Below are 19,586 nucleotides of genomic sequence, written 5' to 3' on the forward strand. Positions count from 1 at the left end.
GATGATTCACTTTTAGAGAGAAATTAGACTTTCTTATAAGCTACCAACGCGCGCAGCGGTGTCAGCTGCGACACCGGGTATATGCGCCGAATGCAACGTTGCCGCTAGCCGCGGTCTCTATTTCTGTTCGTCTTATTACATTACACGGGTGACGGGAACGCGACGCCATACTCGCGGAGGGAATTGTAACAGTAGGACCGGCTGGCAACGTGCATGCCCCCCGGTCTTCGCTCCGCTCGAGGCCGCGACTGCTTTTGGGATAGCGACAGAAAAATCCTTCCCAATTTATCGTAAGGCTTCGGTAAATTTCGAAAGAAAGAATATTTTCTCGAAAATACGAGATGTTTAGCGCGTTTAGAAAGTTCGAATCGGCGAATTAAAAATATTTGAATTATTTGTGAATTCCCACGTTTAAAAAAAAAAAGTTAATAAAAAGGAATATTTATTTACACGCGAAATAAGACTGCAACGAATTCGGAACTCGAATTCCGAATTCCGCTCGCTGCCAACTTCAAAGGATTCTAACGAGAACTCTAGGCAGAACGGTTTATGTATAAAGGAAACGGTCGTGGCATACTGTGACTCAGGTCATCAATATGCTGCGAGAATTATCAGACAGACGACCCTTGTGTCTCGTCCCGTCGCTCAACACAAATCCCTGGCGACGTGCTCTGGATAAGACGACACGAAGGAAATTCTTTTGTTTTTATTTCTCATCTTTGTCAATAATACCATACGAGACCGACGCCATAATATCAAGATATTATCTTGTGACGCATTGTGTGGTGCTTTTCTGCACTGGACTATGCACCAGAAATTGCTTCCTCGCTTTTGCCGAATTAGTGAAGTCTAGTTTCAGCTATTTAAAAAAAATAATAATAATAAATAGACGTAGCGATATACAGAGTGTCGTTACTCAAAAACTCCCCGACAATTCTAATTTAGGCTGCGTTCCGATACTCGCTGCCAATGTTAAAAATCTCTAATGCACGCAAGATATGTTATATATATTTGCAACACAGTTAAATATATAAAAAATTAATCCTCGAGTCAATTATCTCCTAGCTAACAGAGAGAGAGTGCACGATATGATACCAATTGTACGAAACTCATCGCGATAAGATGCGCTTGTCAAACGTTTGCGAAAACAAAGTTGAAAAAATCTTATCCGTTTACTTAATAATACTAGGTACTCGACATGGATACTTATCAATATTACGAGTTCGTGGAAATCGTCGTGCAGTCTCCTTGTAAGATTCGATTAGATCCATTATATATCTGCGGATTCCTTTCTTTCCTTATCTTATAATATTTCAACTAACATAGCGCTATCGAATCAGACAACAAGATTATTCGATTTTTTAATCTAAAGGCTCCTTATTCACGAGGATAAACCTATTCCATATTTTTTTTTTCCACAAAAATTGCCTCTCATTCTCGTGTTACCGTCTTCCTGCTAATCGCGAAATTTCAGTCCATTTTTAACAAATCGAGCATTTAAAAATCCCGAGAATAAATGAACGAAAGCCCATATCCGTATTTTGCATTGACATCTCGCGTATCGCAAAAATGACGCATTAAGATGACCGAAGTACACGGCGCCGTGCTACACTTGGGAGGGATACCATTTATCGTTCAGAGAATTACAAAATGACATCAGCGCCAGAGCGTTCCTTTTCCTTTGGACTCTCGCGTCTTCTTTATTATTCCAGCGAGAGGAGCTGGCAACAGGGCAGGCATGACGGGAAGCGTACACAATCGAAAGGCCCCGACAAGACCGCTTCTATACTATCAATGTCGCTCGAGCTCCAATCCAATTCCGTTGTTTCTTAACAAATGTTCGATATCGAATGCAATATAAAAATATCTGAACAACTCGATATACGGAAAAACGCGTGTTAACCCGTGTTTACTTTCAATTTTTTATTTTACGTCGGAAATGAATTTCAAATTAAGCAACCGTATCGAGATTTCCCAATTTAGTTAACTGCGAGCAAGCTAACGGACATCAATGAACCTTTCGCGTCATAGACACAACAGCATATGGAAGTGAATGATCGGCTACTAAACACCGCTATATTATATTAAAGATTTCCCCCTCCCGCGCCAATGATAAACGCCTTATCGAGAATGGTATAGACAAACCAAGTCACGATACTCGTAATCTTATCTCAGATACAGAATGAATGTAACTTGATTCAGTGGGGGACAGTCCGAGTATCCGAGTAGATTTTTCAAGAAGAACATCGGAGATGCAACCTGAGAGTATAACTTGGTTCAATAACCGCTTCAAAACCTGTTTTTGGGGGTTCGAGATCGAAGTAGAAAGTCTGTTCCCTTCATCTGTTTCTCCCTTTGGATTGGAAAACACGGGTTTTTCCTGAGCCGTTTGGGGGCAAGAACCTTCTCTGAAGTCTCCTTGATCCTCCTGGTTAGAGAAGCAGACACAGTCAAGACAAGGCACAAATGATCACAAAAAAATTTTTTCGTTTTCTTCTTTTTTAAGGGAGGTACAAAAAAGCAAAAATCAGAAATTGCGTTCCAATTTCTGATTTTTGCTTTCGCACTCCAATGTGAATCCTCCCTAACGTTTAATTATACAGGGTGTCCCGGAACTGAATACATCTTCTTTTAAACATTCCTTGTTTTATTATGTTTATTATCTCGGAATTATTCTTTCGATATTTAATGTTTATAATCATAAATGCATATTAAATGCGTATCTGACAAATATCACAATTTTTTTCTAAAAAACAAAGCTTGTTCGTATTTAAAAAAATTTTGTTCATTTTTGACTTATTTTTTCATGTAAAATCACCTCTTTTCCACTTGTACCAATCATGGGACACCCTGAATATCTATTTTATTAGCCGCAGAAAGCATAGCGATAAAGCAACTACAAAGAACAAATTCCATATGTGATCCGAATATGTAATTTCAAGTCTTTTTTTTTAGTTTCACGTTTAAATAAAATTCTATTTGCCAAATGATTCCTAATATTTTTCTACAAAACATTTTCGATTTCACTTTGTTCATAAAAGATTCGTTAAAGATCGATTTTAGTAGAAATAATTTTGCGGTCGGTTTGTTTGACTTTGCGAAAAACTTGTTATTTTTTCGTGCGAGCTCCGTCAAAGAGATTTTGTAGCTAAAACAATTTCTCTCAAATGCGACAAAGAAAAAATAAAATATCTTCGCCCGTTTCGAGTTCGCCGCTGTTTTCTCTGAAGATTTCTCTAACGTCAATCACTTTATTTTATCTTTCTTGTTTTATTTACAAATTATTTATTCCCCGTCAGTTACATTAAGCTTCCCGCAAAGCAGACCCACCCAACAATGTTAGATAATAAACGACGCCGCGAAGCGCTGCGTCAAAGGATACCGATAAAGAGATAGAGGGGCGGAGAGAGGGGGGAGGGAAGGGGAGGGGCGATAAGCGACAAGGAAGGACAGTAGTAAACAAAAACAAGGCGATCGAATCTGCGGACCAGTTTATCGTTAGACCATGTATAAATGGAAGGGAAATGAAAAATCGAAAAACGTCAGATGGAAGTGAGGAAGGAAATCGTATACCTCTCCACTCTTACTTCGTGCTGTCTTTCTTGCGAGTAGGTTTTCGAAAGTGCGCACGCACGTCGTTCGGCCGTAACGCCGTTATGCGTAATTGCGAACGAAAACCGACAAGAGACAGAGAGAGCAAGAGAGGTATATCGGACGCGGACCTCTCTGTTCATCTTACGGGCATTCCTCTCTTCTATTTATACACGTTCTAATCCGCGGTACTTCTAATATTTCTGCCTTTTCTTTTCTGACGCGAATATGCCCCACTTCTCGCCACCGCGCCTCGACCGAGCGTCGTGCGGGCTTGCCACACGCCATGACAGAGGAGAGACGCGAAAAGGAGAAAGTACCAGAAGTCCTCTCATTAGAGAGCTACCGAGGAATGCGCGATGCAACGTAACGTGGCAACGGTGAAAAAGGGAGAAACGTACCCGAGTCGACTTGGACGTCCGGATCGCCGCGAACCGCCAACGCCTGGCTCTGCCCGTCCGCGTAACTCCACGGCTTTGTTCCGCGCGGCTCGACCCGCGCTCTCTCTCCGCCTGGGCAGCACCGTTTCGTCTCTCGTCGTCCCGTGTTCTCGACGTTGCGCGCGTGTCGCGGACGTTCCGTTGTCGTGTCGCACAGGGCCTCGGTTCAAGGTCACCACCCCGGTTTTTTTTCCGTTTCGCGTAGAGGCACCGAGGACGATCACACCGCGTACAAGCGCATTAAGATGGCGACTGGCGATGTGGTACCGGATACGCATGCGTGGCACGACACGTTAAGCGCGCTACGCTCGCTCGCGACAGATTCTCAGGATTCTCTCGTCACGGAGTCCCTCGCGCCTCTCGCGGCCCTCGCGCACAAGCAGAAAGCGGACAAAGTCGACGATCAGCCGTCAACGGTATCAACCGTCCGACTGCTCTCGCTGTAGCTGTAGCGGCGCAGCACCGTCGCGTTGGCCAACTGACGAAGAAACACACACTATAGCTGATTGTAGCGCGCCAATAGAAATGGTTGGTCGGCCCATCTTTCTCTCTCTCTTTCCAATGTGGCCGAGTGACGTCACGCCAGACGCTGGCGCGAGGTGGCCGGGGTGCGGGAGGCGCCACTGCTGACTCTCCTTCCTGAGAATCTCACGGAACAACTCGCGTCTCGGTATCTGCTCTGCTGTGCGTAGTTCGGTACGTATGAACCAATGAACGTACTATAGAACGAGAAGCGTCAAGCGCTCGCTGAGCGAGCAGACGGCAGACGCACATGGACGCACAATCGCATCGTGCCGGAACGGCGCTGAGCGCTCTTACATTCCTCACACGCTCCTCCTCTTCCCCGTCGCCCCTGCCGCTCCCCGTTCACTAGCTGGCTGCCAGGCAGGCCGCAACGTGCGATTACATTCTCGTGGGAACGAATTCTAAAATTTCTAATCTAAATCTTTTACTCCTCCCCTCCGCCTGTCGTTTTCGTAAATATAATTTATACGCGTATTTTACATACATTTCCTTTTGGTTTTTTTTATCCGCATCAATGTATGTATAACACATTTATCACATTTATATATGTATTTTGATGATATTATGAATTGCGGATGGAATTCATGGAATTTTTTTTCAGAGTTTCGACAGTCTTAATTTGATTTTGCTTTCAATTTTGCCCTTGACGTGATTTATATTCTAAAAGATTTTTACCGTAAAGTTCTTGTGCAAAATTATTAATTTGTATGAAGATGTTATACAATGACTTTAACACATTAGACCGCAACTGTATAATTAGGTAAGCTGTGCCCCTGACGACATTTTTGTATCAGCACGTTATTTTAATATGCTTATAATATTTATTTTTCACTAAAATTCAATTAAAATAAGATTTATTATTTTCTTTAAAAAATCGAATCGCCAAACAGCTGGCGTCTAAAAATATATGTATATATATTCGCCAATTATGAATTAATTGTTTGAAAGTCAATGTATGTTAATAACAATCGCTCGAAATACAAGACGTAAGAAAAAATCATATTCCTAATTCAAATTCGTTGAATTCTATTGTAAATACAATAAAGAGATATGAGATCTGAAGATAAAGCACAAAGGTGGACTTGGGTGGGCTTAATTTGATGTGATTAGGATTAGGGCAGATAAAAAAAGCAAAGGTAGGCTTTCATTCCGGCTATGGAATGCGGGTAGTAAATAAACAAGGATAAACGAGTTCTCTTCTCCATGGCGTCGGGAAAAGTTACGGTACTCTTGGCCGCGGAAGGTCTGGCATTCACACGCGTTGGCCGCGGATAGCAATGGCGGCGGGAAAGGAGGCCCGCGAGCAAAAGGTGATACGCTGATTTCACTCGGTATATTCCGAGAGGTATACACTATACACGGCTCACGATACGTCGGCCGGCCGTGCGATGAAATTCCGCAATAATGAGCGCGGCTGCCTCCCGGCTTCGCGGCTGTGTTCGCAAGCAACGCAGTATGCGAGAGAGAGAGAGAGAGAGAGAGAGAGAGAGAGAGAGAGATATTTTGACCTTGAGCGAAGTGTAACGAAACGGAAGACAATTTTATCGAACGCACCCCCGCTGTGTTGCCCACTGCGGTAGGTCTACATATTTTCTTTAGCCTGATAATGAAAACTTTTGTCGTATGTCTAATTTTCAGGCAGATTAAAAGAGCCATGCATACCATTGCATTTTCTGTTAGAAAAAGAGCGGATGTATTGTTAGGAAATTCTTTATTATAATACGGACTAAAGCATACCATTTCAAAATGCATTCACTGTTGGGACTTTCCGCATTTCCCCTTTCTTTGCATTTTCGGTATTGTCTAACATCCAGTCGCCTTTGAAATACGACAATGACATTTGCGTTTTCTTTCTCCCGAAGACAGCACGTACAGAGAAGTCACAAAGGACTCATTCATACGTTTTCAGTCGTATGCCAGTATAGTCTCTTCTAGAAACAAATTCTTTTTATGCGGCTAAAAATTAACTCAAAATTGATGACATACGACTGAATTTTTTTTAAATTTCCTGTGATATTTGAGCTATCTCTCCTTCTTTCTCCTCTTCTTTCTTAAGAAATTACTTGAACTATATAATTTGAAGAATTTTAACGTATTTATGACGTTTCAATACTTAATGCTGAAAATCTATATAGCATACGTCTCACGTGCACTGTAGATTTTGTTTTTCAGCACTGATAGTAAATTAATATTAATCTCAATTTTTCTTTTTATATATACATATACATATATGCACACAGAGGGTTTCTGATAATACCGTATCATTTCTCGTAGGCAGGTACGTAGACTAGGCTACAATCAACAGTTATGGCTTATGAAAGGATCACTATCTTATCACGTGTATCACTTAATGGCATCAACCGTGACATTTCCTAAACTTACCTTGTCCGCCTAATCTAAATATACGCCCACGAAATTTCTGCGCATTTGGTTCGCGACACGTAATCGCGAGTGATCACGAATTCTCAGAAAGCGCTCTTTATATAACTGCGCCACGCGTAAATTCGGAACACGACAAAAAATTAAAGCTTTATCATATCTACATCGTCAAATATATTCTAATCAAGATGTAGTATCAAGTTATATTAACGCGATACAAAAAGTAGGTTCCGTACTTTATTTCGCTTTCGAAAAACCGAAAGAAAATAATTCATACGTATAAGTATTAAAATATAATTGCTATATATATTATCTAAATATTATAAATATATAATTTGTAATAATAGAATTCACAGCATACAATAAATACATTTTATTGCAGCCATTTTATAACAAATTGTGCTTTAAGAAATAAAATCTTCCATGACGCAGCATCCAATTCTTACGCGCGCGCACATGATAAATATATGTGTGTATATGTGTAAGATATCCGTGTAAGAGATAGCTCTGTACTAAGATAACATATGCTTTCCTATCGATGAATTGTCTCGAGATCATTAACTTCCGAGAAAAATCAAGGATCGACTTAATCGGTCAAAGGCCGCTAATGGCAATTAGCTCGCAGGCGTGCCTGAAATCTTATTTCTTAAAACACAACCGTCAGCTACGATGAAACATATATATTAAAACATATACATTAAAGCATGTATATGTAATGTATTTGTTATTGTGTGTATATGAATTGTCGTACTATTTATCGCGAGTGTACCCGAAACGAAAAGCGATTTTCATCTACGTCGCGATCATGGCGGGCAAGATATAAGCACGTCTCAACTCTCTTGTATAAATTGACCTTGCAGCGGCGTAGCTTTTTAACGATTTTGAAGTGAAGAAATTGTTGGTCTTTCAGTCTTAAAAATATTTACGTAGAATTTTCTGGACGTTTTGAAATTTCATGGAAGAATAAAAAGAAACTTAAATATTATTTAACTTTTATAACGGTCTAAAGTATATCGTAACTATAAATTTTATCGAACACGAATAGAATAAAATAAAATAATAAAAACAAGGATAAAATTACTTAATTGTTCTTATTATTTATAAAAAATAAAATTAAAGTTGAAGTTTTCGATAATTGGCTTCTCGTGCGTGCAAGTTGCACAATTGACATTAGAGCAACTCACGGGGAACGGAATATTTTATTTCGGATTATCATGCAGGAAATTTTGCAATCTTTCACGTCATTATTTCACGTCATTCTTCTGCGTATTGAATGCTTCTGTATCTGTTTACAAAACCCAGTGTAAAAGTTAATGTGTGATGTATCATGATTGCATCACAAATGATGACATCATACACCAGTGGGAATGAATTATCCCATTTAGACACACACTGATGTTAGATGTAGTTAAGCGTTCGATTCTGCAGTACCCATTTTATAAATCCTCCATCGATTTCGTCGAAAAAGATTTAGAATCGTGTATTGATCGAGAAAGAAAATCCGTCGGATATCTCTGTATTTTTTAAATATTTGGTGCAATTTAATAATTAACAATCTATAAAATATTTCAAATATCTTTTATTTATCATAAAATCACTCACGCACATATCAGTCTTATTTATATACGATGAAAAATATGTAAAACAGTTATTTTTTTTAGCGCAATTCTTACGCATACATATATAATGTATAATTATTCCTTATGCGCGTTTCTAATAATGCGTTCTTTGGATGCTTTTAAAAGAATTAAGAATAAGCTTACGTGCTTGCGTGCACATTTTACGAATTAACTAAAGCTTTTAATATAAGTAACGATTTTAGATAAATTTATCTTTACTTTTATCGTACATAATCTATTTGCTTCTTATTTATATCTCGGAGTTCTGATCTTTATTTCGATTTTTAATTTATTTTTAATCTGATTTTTCCTGAAAAGGAAAATAGAGATTGCGTTTTGAAAATAATAATTATTACAAATCAGCTGTAATTACAAATAAAAATGTATGAATATATCAATACATCCGTCAACATTCATACCAAGCAAAGAATGATATCGAATGGAAAGTCGAAATAATGAAACTTTAAAAATATTCGGTTGCAAGTATCAATATAATTTATTATGTATCAAATAACCCTATATATTTTGATTATGTAATTCGTATCGATTTTTTATAACACAGTGTAATTGTTAATTTGTAATATAATACATTACTACAAAATATATTGCATTTACCTTAAATATTTAAGTAGACATCATTGGCTATAATACTGACTACTAATTATTAATACAGTCGACAACTGATAAAATATCACAGACGACTCACGATAGTAAAAGCGACACTTAATTAATCTTAGGTTTACTGTTAAGCCCCATCTACATAAGTCGCAAACATACAACACAAATGCAAACGCAAACGCGAAGAAAAGAAAGAAACGTAAAAAAAAAAGAAAAAGAGAAATATCCGCGTTTGCGACTTAGATGGGCTTTTATAATTACTGTATAAAATCTCACTAATTTCAAACGTAAAAATTAGTGTACAAAACATCACTCAATAGATTGACTCGCTAATGAGTTATGTCATTAAGCGTTTCTTGACCAGATTATTATAAATAATTTTTATGAATATGACTAAAAAAGAAATCTTCAAAATCTTGGTACAATCGATACAAGCAGTATAATGAAAAAATCGCAATCGAGGGTGCGTTAATACCGAGGGGTCAACCACTAAAGAAATGTACAGTGATTGCCAATTATGATAATAAACAATACACTTTATTACACTAGTATTGCTATTGTATTACGTTTGTATTATTAGTAATATTGCCATCTATTAATTTACGTACTGCCTATCTATTGCACAATATTGCCAAGTATTGCTAATGTATTGCTAGATATTGCTATTGATAGTGTATTGTTAATTGCTAGTATTGTATTGCCGCAATACTGGCAATATATTTTCTAAAAAAAATGTACGATTCCCATAGTGGTTAACCCCTCGATTAATACCGCATCTGGTTGTTTTCATTCTTCAATTCCGTGGGTGATATGCATAGGTCGTTTTTTTTCTTTAATTGTTCCGTGGATCGTGGATGATATGTACATGACAGTACATGTCGTCGTCTTTCTTCTGCAACTGTTCCGTGGACGATGTGCACAGGTCGTCTTTCTTCACCAACTGTCCATTTGCTTGTTGATGAAATAGTTTGTTGATAAATCTGCATTTCGGAAATCTTTTAGCGTGCTCGTCGTAAGGATCGCTCGTCGGTTTCCAGGCCTTTAAACATCCCCCGCAGTAGTAGCACATCGTGTGATGATCATCGGAAGATGTAAGAAGGTCTTTGCGATGAAAGAAACCGGCGGCCGCCAAGTCCTCCTTCTTTTGACCTGTTTCGCCGGGCCATGCGTCGAAGGAGCGTAATCTCCGTTCATAGGAAGCGTATGTGGGAATAATCGAGCCCAACATGTGGCTGTGCTTGGCGGTAAACTTCGTCTCAGAGTCCCAGAATACTGTAATTTCTTCGTCGTTATTAATCTTGTAGTAGATATCAGAGTTTACGTCTTTCTCCGTCTGCAGACCGCCGACTAGTATATCTGGGTCGGATAATATCATAATTTTGATCTCGTTCGGTTCCGACGCTCTGAGAATCGTGCTGGGATCAGCGTCGATCGGTACGTTTCCGCAAGGAAGATTGCGGACGAATTTACACGAATATCCAGCATCAGACCATTTTTTGTGCTTCACTATAGGGTCGTCGCCTTCTTTCCACTCAGACAGGGGACACGTGCACGCGAAGCATCTCACCTTGTCTTTCTTTTTAGTATAAAAGAAACCGGCGGCCGCTAATTTTTTGGGGTCTATGAACTTTACAGGCCAGCAATCGCGGAAGGAATCCAGCCTTGTGCTCTCGAAACGATACTTGATGCCTGCAAAGTCCGCTTCTATCAGCAATTCAACTGCCATCAACGTTTTAGTATCCTCCAATTTCCGAAGATTATCCATCCGAAGCCGCCAAGCCTTTGCGTTCTTCTTGCGTTCCGCTTCCTCTTGTTCAGTTCGATCCAGGTTTGTGGATGAAATTCTCCGAAGAATTTTTTCGGGCCCTTTTTGCCAGAGTCTGTGAAAAAAAAAGGACAAACATGACTTATGGTACAAATTCCTCTGTAAAATATAGGCAATCTTTGCCTGATTTTTATCTTATTTTTATATTAGTTTATGAAGCTACATCTAACACATCATTCCTTCTCATTGTTTATGCGTTCAGGAACAGTATGCGGGATCTCCAGGGAAAAATAGAATAAGTATAAAATACAACAAATACATAAACTTATCTTTTAAAAAAAAAAAAAGATACAATGCTTCGAAGAATATTATCGAATGGAAGAAATCACGAAGCTAAAGAATTCATGACCGAGCAGGTACGTCGGATCCGTCGGATCTATTTGTCTACGTGCCTGCGTGTGTAAAGTATAAAAGTACGTTGTAAAACGTCCCTTGTAAATGCTGAATATTTTCAATTTCTCGCTTTCTCTTTTCCTTTTACCCAGCCTGAAAAGGCGCATTCCACGAATTCTACCTGACACGCAGGCACGCAATACGCAGCCTGTGTTAGCGACGCGCCTATAACTACTGGATATTTTTCTATTCGAGATATACCATTCCATAATGTGAAAATGTGTTGAGATGAGCAAAATAATATCAATAAATGCGTATAGCGAAATAAATGAATAAACGTATACCCGCGTGAATCTATTTTTTTTTTTAGCACTTTCACATTTTCATCCGCAAACCATTGTTTGCATCGGAATGTGTAGCGTGTCGCGGCGAGATAATTTCACTCACAGAAGTTCATCTTGTTACTATCATAACAATTATTACGCGATAAAATATACATTTCTTTTCCTCATTTTCTGAATAGATAAATTTTTGATAATCACAGAAATACGAAGAAAATATTATCAACGCCAAACATCCTCAATAGATACGGGCACTCGAAAGCGAAAACATTCATTCTTAAACTGTCGTTGTGCAATATAAGCGGAAGGGTTTGTAATCCTATTAATAGCGCCGATTCCTATGAGAAATTGTATAATATTACAATTTTTAGACACGGATTCATTATTTCATCGTTTGTAAGATAATATCAGTGACCTGCGCATTCAAATTTCATTGAGAAACTTTGTGTACATTAAGGGAGCCTAATAAATTAATAATTAATAACTAAATTAAATCGAAGAAATTTTTATATATTTAAGAGAGTCTGATACGTAGATAAAAAATCATTATAAATAAAAAATGATTAATTAAAGCAATTGAAATGAACTCTCTAAATCTGAATCAGTGTCACCGAATGCATCAGTCTCAAGAGCATGTCACTGATAATCAGTGAAATTTAACTTTATTGTTTCTCGGAAATCTAAAATAATGACACCAGCAGATATAATATCCTTCCGAAACCTCGCATCTGCCTTCCTTTGTCGAACCACCGCGAACGCGTTGTAGGATGATCTCAGGAGTGATCTCATGACGAAAAATCTGCCAGCCGGCAAAAAAAGGAAATGTGACAAGCGCGGAGATAAAGAGAAAGAGAATGAGCGAGATAAACCGGTAAAGAGAAAGGGATGAATGTAGACGGCGATAAGAGCGATGGAGAGCGGAAAAGGGAGAGAATGTTTCCGTACCAAACCGTGCCTTTATACGAAAGAGAAAGAGCGGAAAAGAGCACGGCGCAACGTGTGACGTAGCCGGCGCACTGCGTATATCGCGAATTATTCATGTCCACTTCGCAACAATCGCTCTCTTTCCGGACGGAAGTGAGAGAAAAAGAGCGGCGAGTGTCGATAGGGAGAAAGAGAGAAATTGATCTATCAGACAGATGGAAATTGATCTTTCGCAGGAACTGACGTTAATATAGAGTTTATATCCGATGAGGATATAATGACGGAGGAAAAGAGGATAATTGCAGGGGAAGAGCGGAAGCAAGCAATCTTATCTACATCTATCTAATATATCATACTTTTCCACGCCGTTTTTCTCATTCAACAACGTAAACTTACCGCTGATCGGACGTGGGTGGCTCATTCTCCTTATTTTCGTCGTGATCACACTTGTTGGAAACGGAAGCCGGTTCTCGCGGCTCTTCTTTCGAATTTGTCGGCGCGGAAGAGTCGGCAGACATTTTTTTTCCACTCAACAGGTACTCCATCAATTGTGTAAAAACCATTTTAAGATTCGATACCGCTTGCAGTCTTCACTTAACCGGCCGGACCAACGAAACTCGCGACACTTTGATTTGATCGCAACGCGCCGTAAAATGTTACGATAGTTCCGAACGTGAGTAACGATTGGGAAGAACTGAGAAATGAGAATGACCGGCACACTGAAATTTGTATTCGGACGAAGTGGAAAGGGATAAAAGGGAGAGAAAGATGTAAGTGGGAAAGAAAGTTTTCCAATCTCAGCGCTTGAAAATGCCGATACCTGAAAATCGTCCAGGGGTCGGGGTCCTTCTTGAGCAAACCGCTTGACGCCGCGGGGCGTCGTAGGCTTTGATTTCGTCAAGAACGGTAGTGGAGAGGTACCGAAGGGTTCGGAAGGGCCAAAGGAGATAGCGGCTTTCACAGTATTGGTCCGCAGTATTTGCACTGACCTGTTATTCATAGTTGTTGGGAGACGCTTGAAAAAATTAGAAGATGGGCTTATTTGTGATTGCAGACAAATTCTTTGTACCTGAACTGCCGAACTTAGCTAACATTCATAGTATTCCTGAAATTTCTCGAACCCTTGTAATTCTATTTTAAAAAGTTTTCAAATTTTTGGAGAAAAGGAAGTTCAGTCGCACTGAAAGGATTATTACTTTTAGAAAATTTTAGAGAATTGAACATAAAAAAGAATTAGACACAAGTACAAAAAAATTCGGATAAAAGGTATAACATTATAAATTTTTTACCGTTCAAATTGGGCTTCAAAATAAAAATGATATGTATTTTCATAGCTTAGAAAAATGATAATTTCATTTATATTATAAAAATTAATTCAAGGATCTTGAATGTATTCAGGGACTACCTTTGTGCTGGCAATATTCATAAAAACATGAAACTTTTAAAATTCAATTAAATTTCATTGAAATTTGCTAAAGTGTTCTAAAATGTCGAACAATTTTAGCAAAATTTTTAGCAAAATTTCAATAATTTGTCAACAAAATTTTTCCACTAAGGAAACAAGAGCGATTTTTCGTCCTACTCTGATTTTTGCCCAATTCCTTATTTATTGTGTCTGAGCCTTAACACGAAAATTATTTCATTATTATTGCATATATCGAACATGTAATAATTATAATCACATTATAATTTAATACTTTTTTTAAGACAAAAAATTCTGCTTTGTTACTTTCACGTAAAAATTTATTTATAACGCTCAGATCTTGTGTAATATAAAAAAAATATTTCGTTAACCGTTAACGGCAGAAATCGCGTAATATATAAAGAGGAAAATATGAAACACAAATTTATTTTTAAAGAAATCTAATTTTGCTTTCGCGAGAAAATTTAACACTCGGAGCATATTCGATATAAGAAAAAAAAATGTCTTGTTAACGGCAATTGCAGAAATCGTGATAATGAGGAAAATATAAATGGAAACCGTCAACTGCAATCAGTGCGGTTATCTGAATGCGTATTTGACTGTCGCAGTGTAATCAAATCCGGGAATGCGACTTGATAAAGTTCTATGGTCAACGACAATCGCGTCGTTTAAAAAGAAACACTCAATGGGGTGAATGCATGTGTGATTCTTTTGTATTTTAAAAAGTGTACACATGTGTCGATTTCGAGACGAATTTCTATTTTGCGATGCTACATGCGATCGTAAAACTGTACATAAAATATTTTCTTCGATATCTACATAACAATTCGCCTATATACAGCTAATTATTACACGTTTTTTCGCTTCATAGACGTGGATATCACATTTATATTAATCTATTCGTACTGGCATTTAATAAAACGAAACAAAATTGTACAAATATGAAGATATTTGGCTCTTCATTCATTTTTTTTTGGAACGATTCTAGCCTTACTCTCTTATATACGCTAAGCTTACGCGCTAAGACTAGAAATTAATATGGGCATGTACAATATTATTTCTGATTCATTTGTCTTTAAAATGATCAAATTGAGAGTCAATTCGATCAGTTTATGTCATTTGTACTCCTCGGTAAACACAACAGTGATTTTTAATATAACTGGCTATTTTATCTGTGATATATATTACCCGTGAGAGACACATATATACATATACTTTATCACAATGCGTCAGTGGGGACGTAAAGCATTAACAGCATTAAAAGTGAGATTGTGTTTCATTTGTACGTGATCTGTTAAATGTTTTAAGCAACCATTTAAATTCCAACCTCCGTTAAAAGGACATTGACAATATAGTCACGCTTAAACAAACGATAGAACGTTTTACTCAGAATTCACGCGCTCTTACTCGGATAAAATCTTTAGCTCTTTATCGATGAATGCGCGTTTTTATCTCTGACATTCTATAGCACCCGTAACGTAAACTATATCACGTTAGCGCTCTAACATCGTTGTTAGCGCGCTAACGTGATTCTGAATACAGACCAATATTGTCGAGCGGCACTCTTCATCGACTGGGTTATATCTTTCAATTGTTATATATTTAACGTTTTTAATTTAATTTAATTTATACTACGAAGATATTAATGCAAATAATATAGTAGTTATATCTCGAAGCCAACGATCTTACTATTGATAATGCGCAAATATAATAATATTTATTGTAGGTCGACAATATCAAGTCTACGTAACCAGTTGCAATTGTTATTGATTTTTTTTTTAGTTTTTTTTAATACTTTCCAACTTTTATGGAATTAGCTGAGATACATGCATTGAAAAATATTTTATTAAGTAACGTATTGTTATATTATTATATTATTGTCGTTTTCAAAATAAAATATAAGAAAAAGATATTTGTATGCAATAAAAATATAGTGTACATACGTATAATAACGTATAAATACGTATAATAAATCAAATAAAGAAGTGGCTCAAATTCGATTTCCTAATAGCTCTCGCTCAATCTTTGTAATATTTTTTCAGAGAAGTCAACCTTAATCCAGCACTATATTATGCGTGATTTATGATTTACGTCGTTTATTATTTGCAATTGATAGTAGATTTGCGAAGATTTCTCAATATGGACTCTTCACATTTTGTTAGCGGATTCGTGGTTTACAATCTAGTCGCAAATCACCATGAATTGCCTCATCCATAGTGATTAGTGTTCCTTTGATTTCATCAAAGGGACACGATTCACATAAAAAATTGCTCCGATCTGACAAATCTCAAATAGCGAACTGTGAATCTCAAACTACGAAGCTCGTGTCATGAATCACGCATAATTTGACGCTAGATGTATACGTACGATCTAATTTAGGACAAGAAAATACGAACGTAAGCGCGAATCTTCAGCCTGCACAACGGACAATTCGCAAGAGCCGGCGCGCAGTTGTTGCATGTTGCTAAATGTCCACAAGGTAAAAATACCACGGCTAGTTCGTGATCCATACAAACTTTGCATAAACGAGCCTCCTTCAATTTTCTGTTTTCCTCTCGCAAGGACACTGAAAGAAAGCGACGTGAGTTAGATACATATGTGCGCATCTCTTTCTAAGAAATCAAATCATGTATACATATATATGAGGTACAGGGATAATGTTACAATAAGAGATTAGTATTTCGAACAAAAACACCTTAAGAAATTATATATCAGTTAATCTCAGGGATAAGCTTACGTTGATACAATTCATAAAGAATGATATCTTAAGCCGCGATAACGATAAAATAATTCGTAGAAAAGTGACATGTAATAGGTCTCATAGGTCGCATATAATACCAAAGCATAATAAATCATATGATGTTTATCTACTACTCACTAAGATCATCTGATTCCTTTTCCGTCTTCCTCTTTCCGAGATCCCTTTTAAATGCGTCAGAATTTTGTGTGCTATTTTCATTTGCGGAATTACTAGTCATTTGCATAGTGACTTGATTAAACAAATTATTCAATTCTGAAGTTGGCGAGCTAGATGTACTATTATCAAGCCTAAAAAAAAAACGCAGTTCCCAATGATGCCTCAACCTTTCGATTAAAAATTTCTAATAATAAATTTTCATGCAATATATCGTGTGTCGTTTTAACATACCCATCATCCTCTTCCATAACTTGATCGTGTAGAACGTCTTGTATGAGGTGTACAACATCAGTGTACGGTTTGCCAACTCGCTCCATTCTTTTCTTGAGAGCTCTCTTTACTCTACCCACATGTAGCCCAATTTCAAGAGCAGCCTATATTTAAAGTCATAATAATTAAATAATCTTAAGAATGCATAAGTTACGGTTTTTAATCGCCGGCTTTTTCATTATTAATGTTTTCATTAATATCATTTTGTTCGATATAAAGTTTAAATTGACAAAAAACGTACACGCACCCGAATCCTTTCTCTAATCTTAATGTAATTTACATTATATGTAATTTGATCATATATTCTACTTGCCTTAGCTGGAGTTGTATCCAAGAGTTTCTCAACCGCTGCATTCGTTATCGGTATGTAGGGTTGTAAAACTGTCGGAAGAGATGCAACCGTAGCTTGTGTGGCACCTACTGCTGTATCTGATTCGTTAGGTTCGCTAGGTTGCGAAACCGTGGAAAAAGATGCAACTGAAGTTTCTACGACATCTGCCCCAGATGTTATTGCATTATCTGATTCGCCAAATTGTGAAGTTGAGGAAAGAGATTCAACTGAGGGTTCCGTGGCATCATTTCCTTCTGGTATGCCAGTGATAATCTGTATATACATAAAATTGAAGCAACTGAAGAAACGTCATATTACATGTTGTGTAATGTACAAAGTATATGTCATGTATATTTAATATAATCCAGAGAGACGTATACTTTACATTATCCAATTGCGTTAACTCATAAAATTGTAAGAAAAAAAAAGATGGAATAATTACCGAAAGATCCAAAGGAGTTCTATTATCAATGCAATATTTCACAAATTCATGTCCACGCAAAAGATTTACAAAGCCACAATTTGAAAACCATCGTGCATGTTCAACCCATACATCGTCCGTCGGTTGCCAATTTCTTAATCCTCCGTCGCAATGGAAACATCTAACTTGATCTTCGTATCCTGTTATTAAATGAGGATTAAAGATTAGATTACTGAAACATTTCGTATAGAAAGGATCTAATAATTACAAAAAATAAATATAACTCTGACCGCCATAATAGAATCCAGCCTCGGCCAACATCTCTGGAGTTTGTTTAAGGTTTTTCGGCCATCCTTTGAAGGTCTGCAATCTTTTTTCATACGTTGCGTATTCTGGACTTTGGGGAGCCTTATGCCTCTGTATTCCCAATTCTGTCATGTTTGTAGTCTCAGGTGTCATCTTGACTAATCCTAATAGGTCTGTCGAAATAAAATTGCAATCGGCAATTAATAGTAGGTAAGGTTTCATATGTTTGTGAAGCAAAATTGAGATTTATTTATAAATCTCCGCTATTACTAAAATAATAATACCATCTCCTGTGTTCTGTCTCATGTAGAAGTCACAATTTGGAAAATTCAATCGGTGCGCGCAATCCGGATCGTCACCTGGTTTCCAATTCATTAGGATACCATTGCAGAACACGCATTCCACCTGTTGGTCATACAAAGTGTTATGTAAAAACTGTTTAGATAACACGTAGAATCTTACTCTTTGCAAATATTTTGTTAGATCACTTATAACAGATCTGTATTGAATTTACAACAATTTCTATAATATTTATATATAAAAATAGTGTTGTTACCACGTCTTCGCTTTGAAGATAGTAAAATCCTGCCAAGGCCAGCTGCTCCGGATGGACGAATCTGCTCTTCGGCCAATCTTTAAATGACAATATCCTCTGCGCGAAGGTACCGTACTCCTTCAGGGGATCCGCCGGCCGCTGCAGTATCCTCGGGTGGTCGACACCGCTGGGCTGCTGCGAGTCCGAGGAGGATCGGGAGGTCCAGTACGTGGTTCTCGATTCCGCGGCGGCATTTTCAGCCGCCGCTGGTACGAGCGGGACGTTGCACGTGTTGCTCGGCGCGAGGACGAACGGGCAGTGGGGCGACTTCATTCGATGACGTACCATAGCTTGGTCGCCGTAGTTCCAGTCGGATATCCTCGTGCCGCACAGAAAGCATTGCACCTCCAGGACGTGTCCGGTGTAGTAGAAGCCCGCCTTGGCGAGACGCGCCGGATCGACGGTGGCGTTCGCCGGCCACTCGCGGAACGTCCTGAGCCTCGCCTCCTCGAGGTTCATCCTCGCCTCGGAGTCACGACTGTCGCCCGCATCGACGTGGAAAGCCACTCGCGGCGAACGTGGGGATTCGCTGCTGACTAACTCGACGAGCGGTATCGCTGAATTTTGATGAGCCCCTTAACGGCAGTCCGCCGAATTGTCAAACACGCCACGGACGCGCGACGCGAGCCGAATAATTCCCACTATCGAACGATGTCGAAACACACGAGGATCATTGCTTCCTTTCCGTTTAACGAGACACTTCATTCCCGTGCGACACACAACAAATA

General features: G+C 38.3%; 3 protein-coding genes across 6 annotated transcripts in view; all 3 read right to left on the reverse strand.

Annotated features, from left to right (window-relative positions):
- The window catches only part of LOC105452776 (putative inhibitor of apoptosis), a 7,418-nt gene extending 2,881 nt beyond the window's left edge, over positions 1 to 4,537 (reverse strand). Inside the window, exon 1 of one of the 4 annotated variants that reach the window (XM_011694181.1) lies at positions 3,993 to 4,537. In XM_011694181.1, coding sequence (XP_011692483.1) covers positions 3,993 to 4,309 — 317 coding nt within the window. In that variant the 5' untranslated portion in view covers positions 4,310 to 4,537. The other 3 variants (XM_011694185.1, XM_011694182.1, XM_011694184.1) reach the window with 3 other exon arrangements.
- Positions 4,538 to 9,110: 4,573 nt separating this feature from the next.
- Positions 9,111 to 13,458, reverse strand: LOC105452778 (apoptosis 1 inhibitor-like). The gene is made up of 2 exons (XM_011694186.1): positions 12,992 to 13,458; positions 9,111 to 11,052 (listed from the first exon to the last, which is right to left on the reverse strand). Exons 1-2 carry the CDS (start codon positions 13,156 to 13,158, stop codon positions 10,005 to 10,007), a joined length of 1,215 nt encoding a protein of 404 aa, XP_011692488.1. The 5' UTR covers positions 13,159 to 13,458; the 3' UTR covers positions 9,111 to 10,004.
- Positions 13,459 to 16,042: 2,584 nt separating this feature from the next.
- Positions 16,043 to 19,338, reverse strand: LOC105452779 (baculoviral IAP repeat-containing protein 7-A-like). The gene is made up of 8 exons (XM_011694187.1): positions 18,820 to 19,338; positions 18,548 to 18,668; positions 18,248 to 18,436; positions 17,979 to 18,157; positions 17,519 to 17,809; positions 17,167 to 17,309; positions 16,897 to 17,066; positions 16,043 to 16,584 (listed from the first exon to the last, which is right to left on the reverse strand). The coding sequence occupies exons 1-8, from the start codon at positions 19,315 to 19,317 to the stop codon at positions 16,394 to 16,396; spliced, it is 1,782 nt and encodes a 593-aa protein (XP_011692489.1). The 5' UTR covers positions 19,318 to 19,338; the 3' UTR covers positions 16,043 to 16,393.
- Between the last annotated feature and the right edge of the window lie 248 nt (positions 19,339 to 19,586).

The sequence above is a fragment of the Wasmannia auropunctata genome, unplaced genomic scaffold (genome assembly GCF_000956235.1).
Source record: "Wasmannia auropunctata unplaced genomic scaffold, wasmannia.A_1.0 LD336026.1, whole genome shotgun sequence".
NCBI classification, from domain to species: Eukaryota; Metazoa; Arthropoda; class Insecta; order Hymenoptera; family Formicidae; genus Wasmannia; species Wasmannia auropunctata.

Bases quoted from the DNA above. Each gene is read 5' to 3' on its own strand.
- LOC105452778 (XM_011694186.1), bottom strand. From the start codon at position 13,158: ATGGTTTTTACACAATTGATGGAGTACCTGTTGAGTGGAAAAAAAATG. The intron at 11,053-12,991 runs GTAAGTTTACGT...TTTTTTTCACAG, and splicing joins CCACCCACGTCCGATCAGCG to ACTCTGGCAAAAAGGGCCCG.
- LOC105452779 (XM_011694187.1), bottom strand. From the start codon at position 19,317: ATGAACCTCGAGGAGGCGAGGCTCAGGACGTTCCGCGAGTGGCCGGCG. The intron at 17,810-17,978 runs GTAATTATTCCA...ATGTATATACAG, and splicing joins GAACTCCTTTGGATCTTTCG to ATTATCACTGGCATACCAGA. The intron at 16,585-16,896 runs GTGAGTAGTAGA...GCTTTCTTTCAG, and splicing joins AAAGGAATCAGATGATCTTA to TGTCCTTGCGAGAGGAAAAC.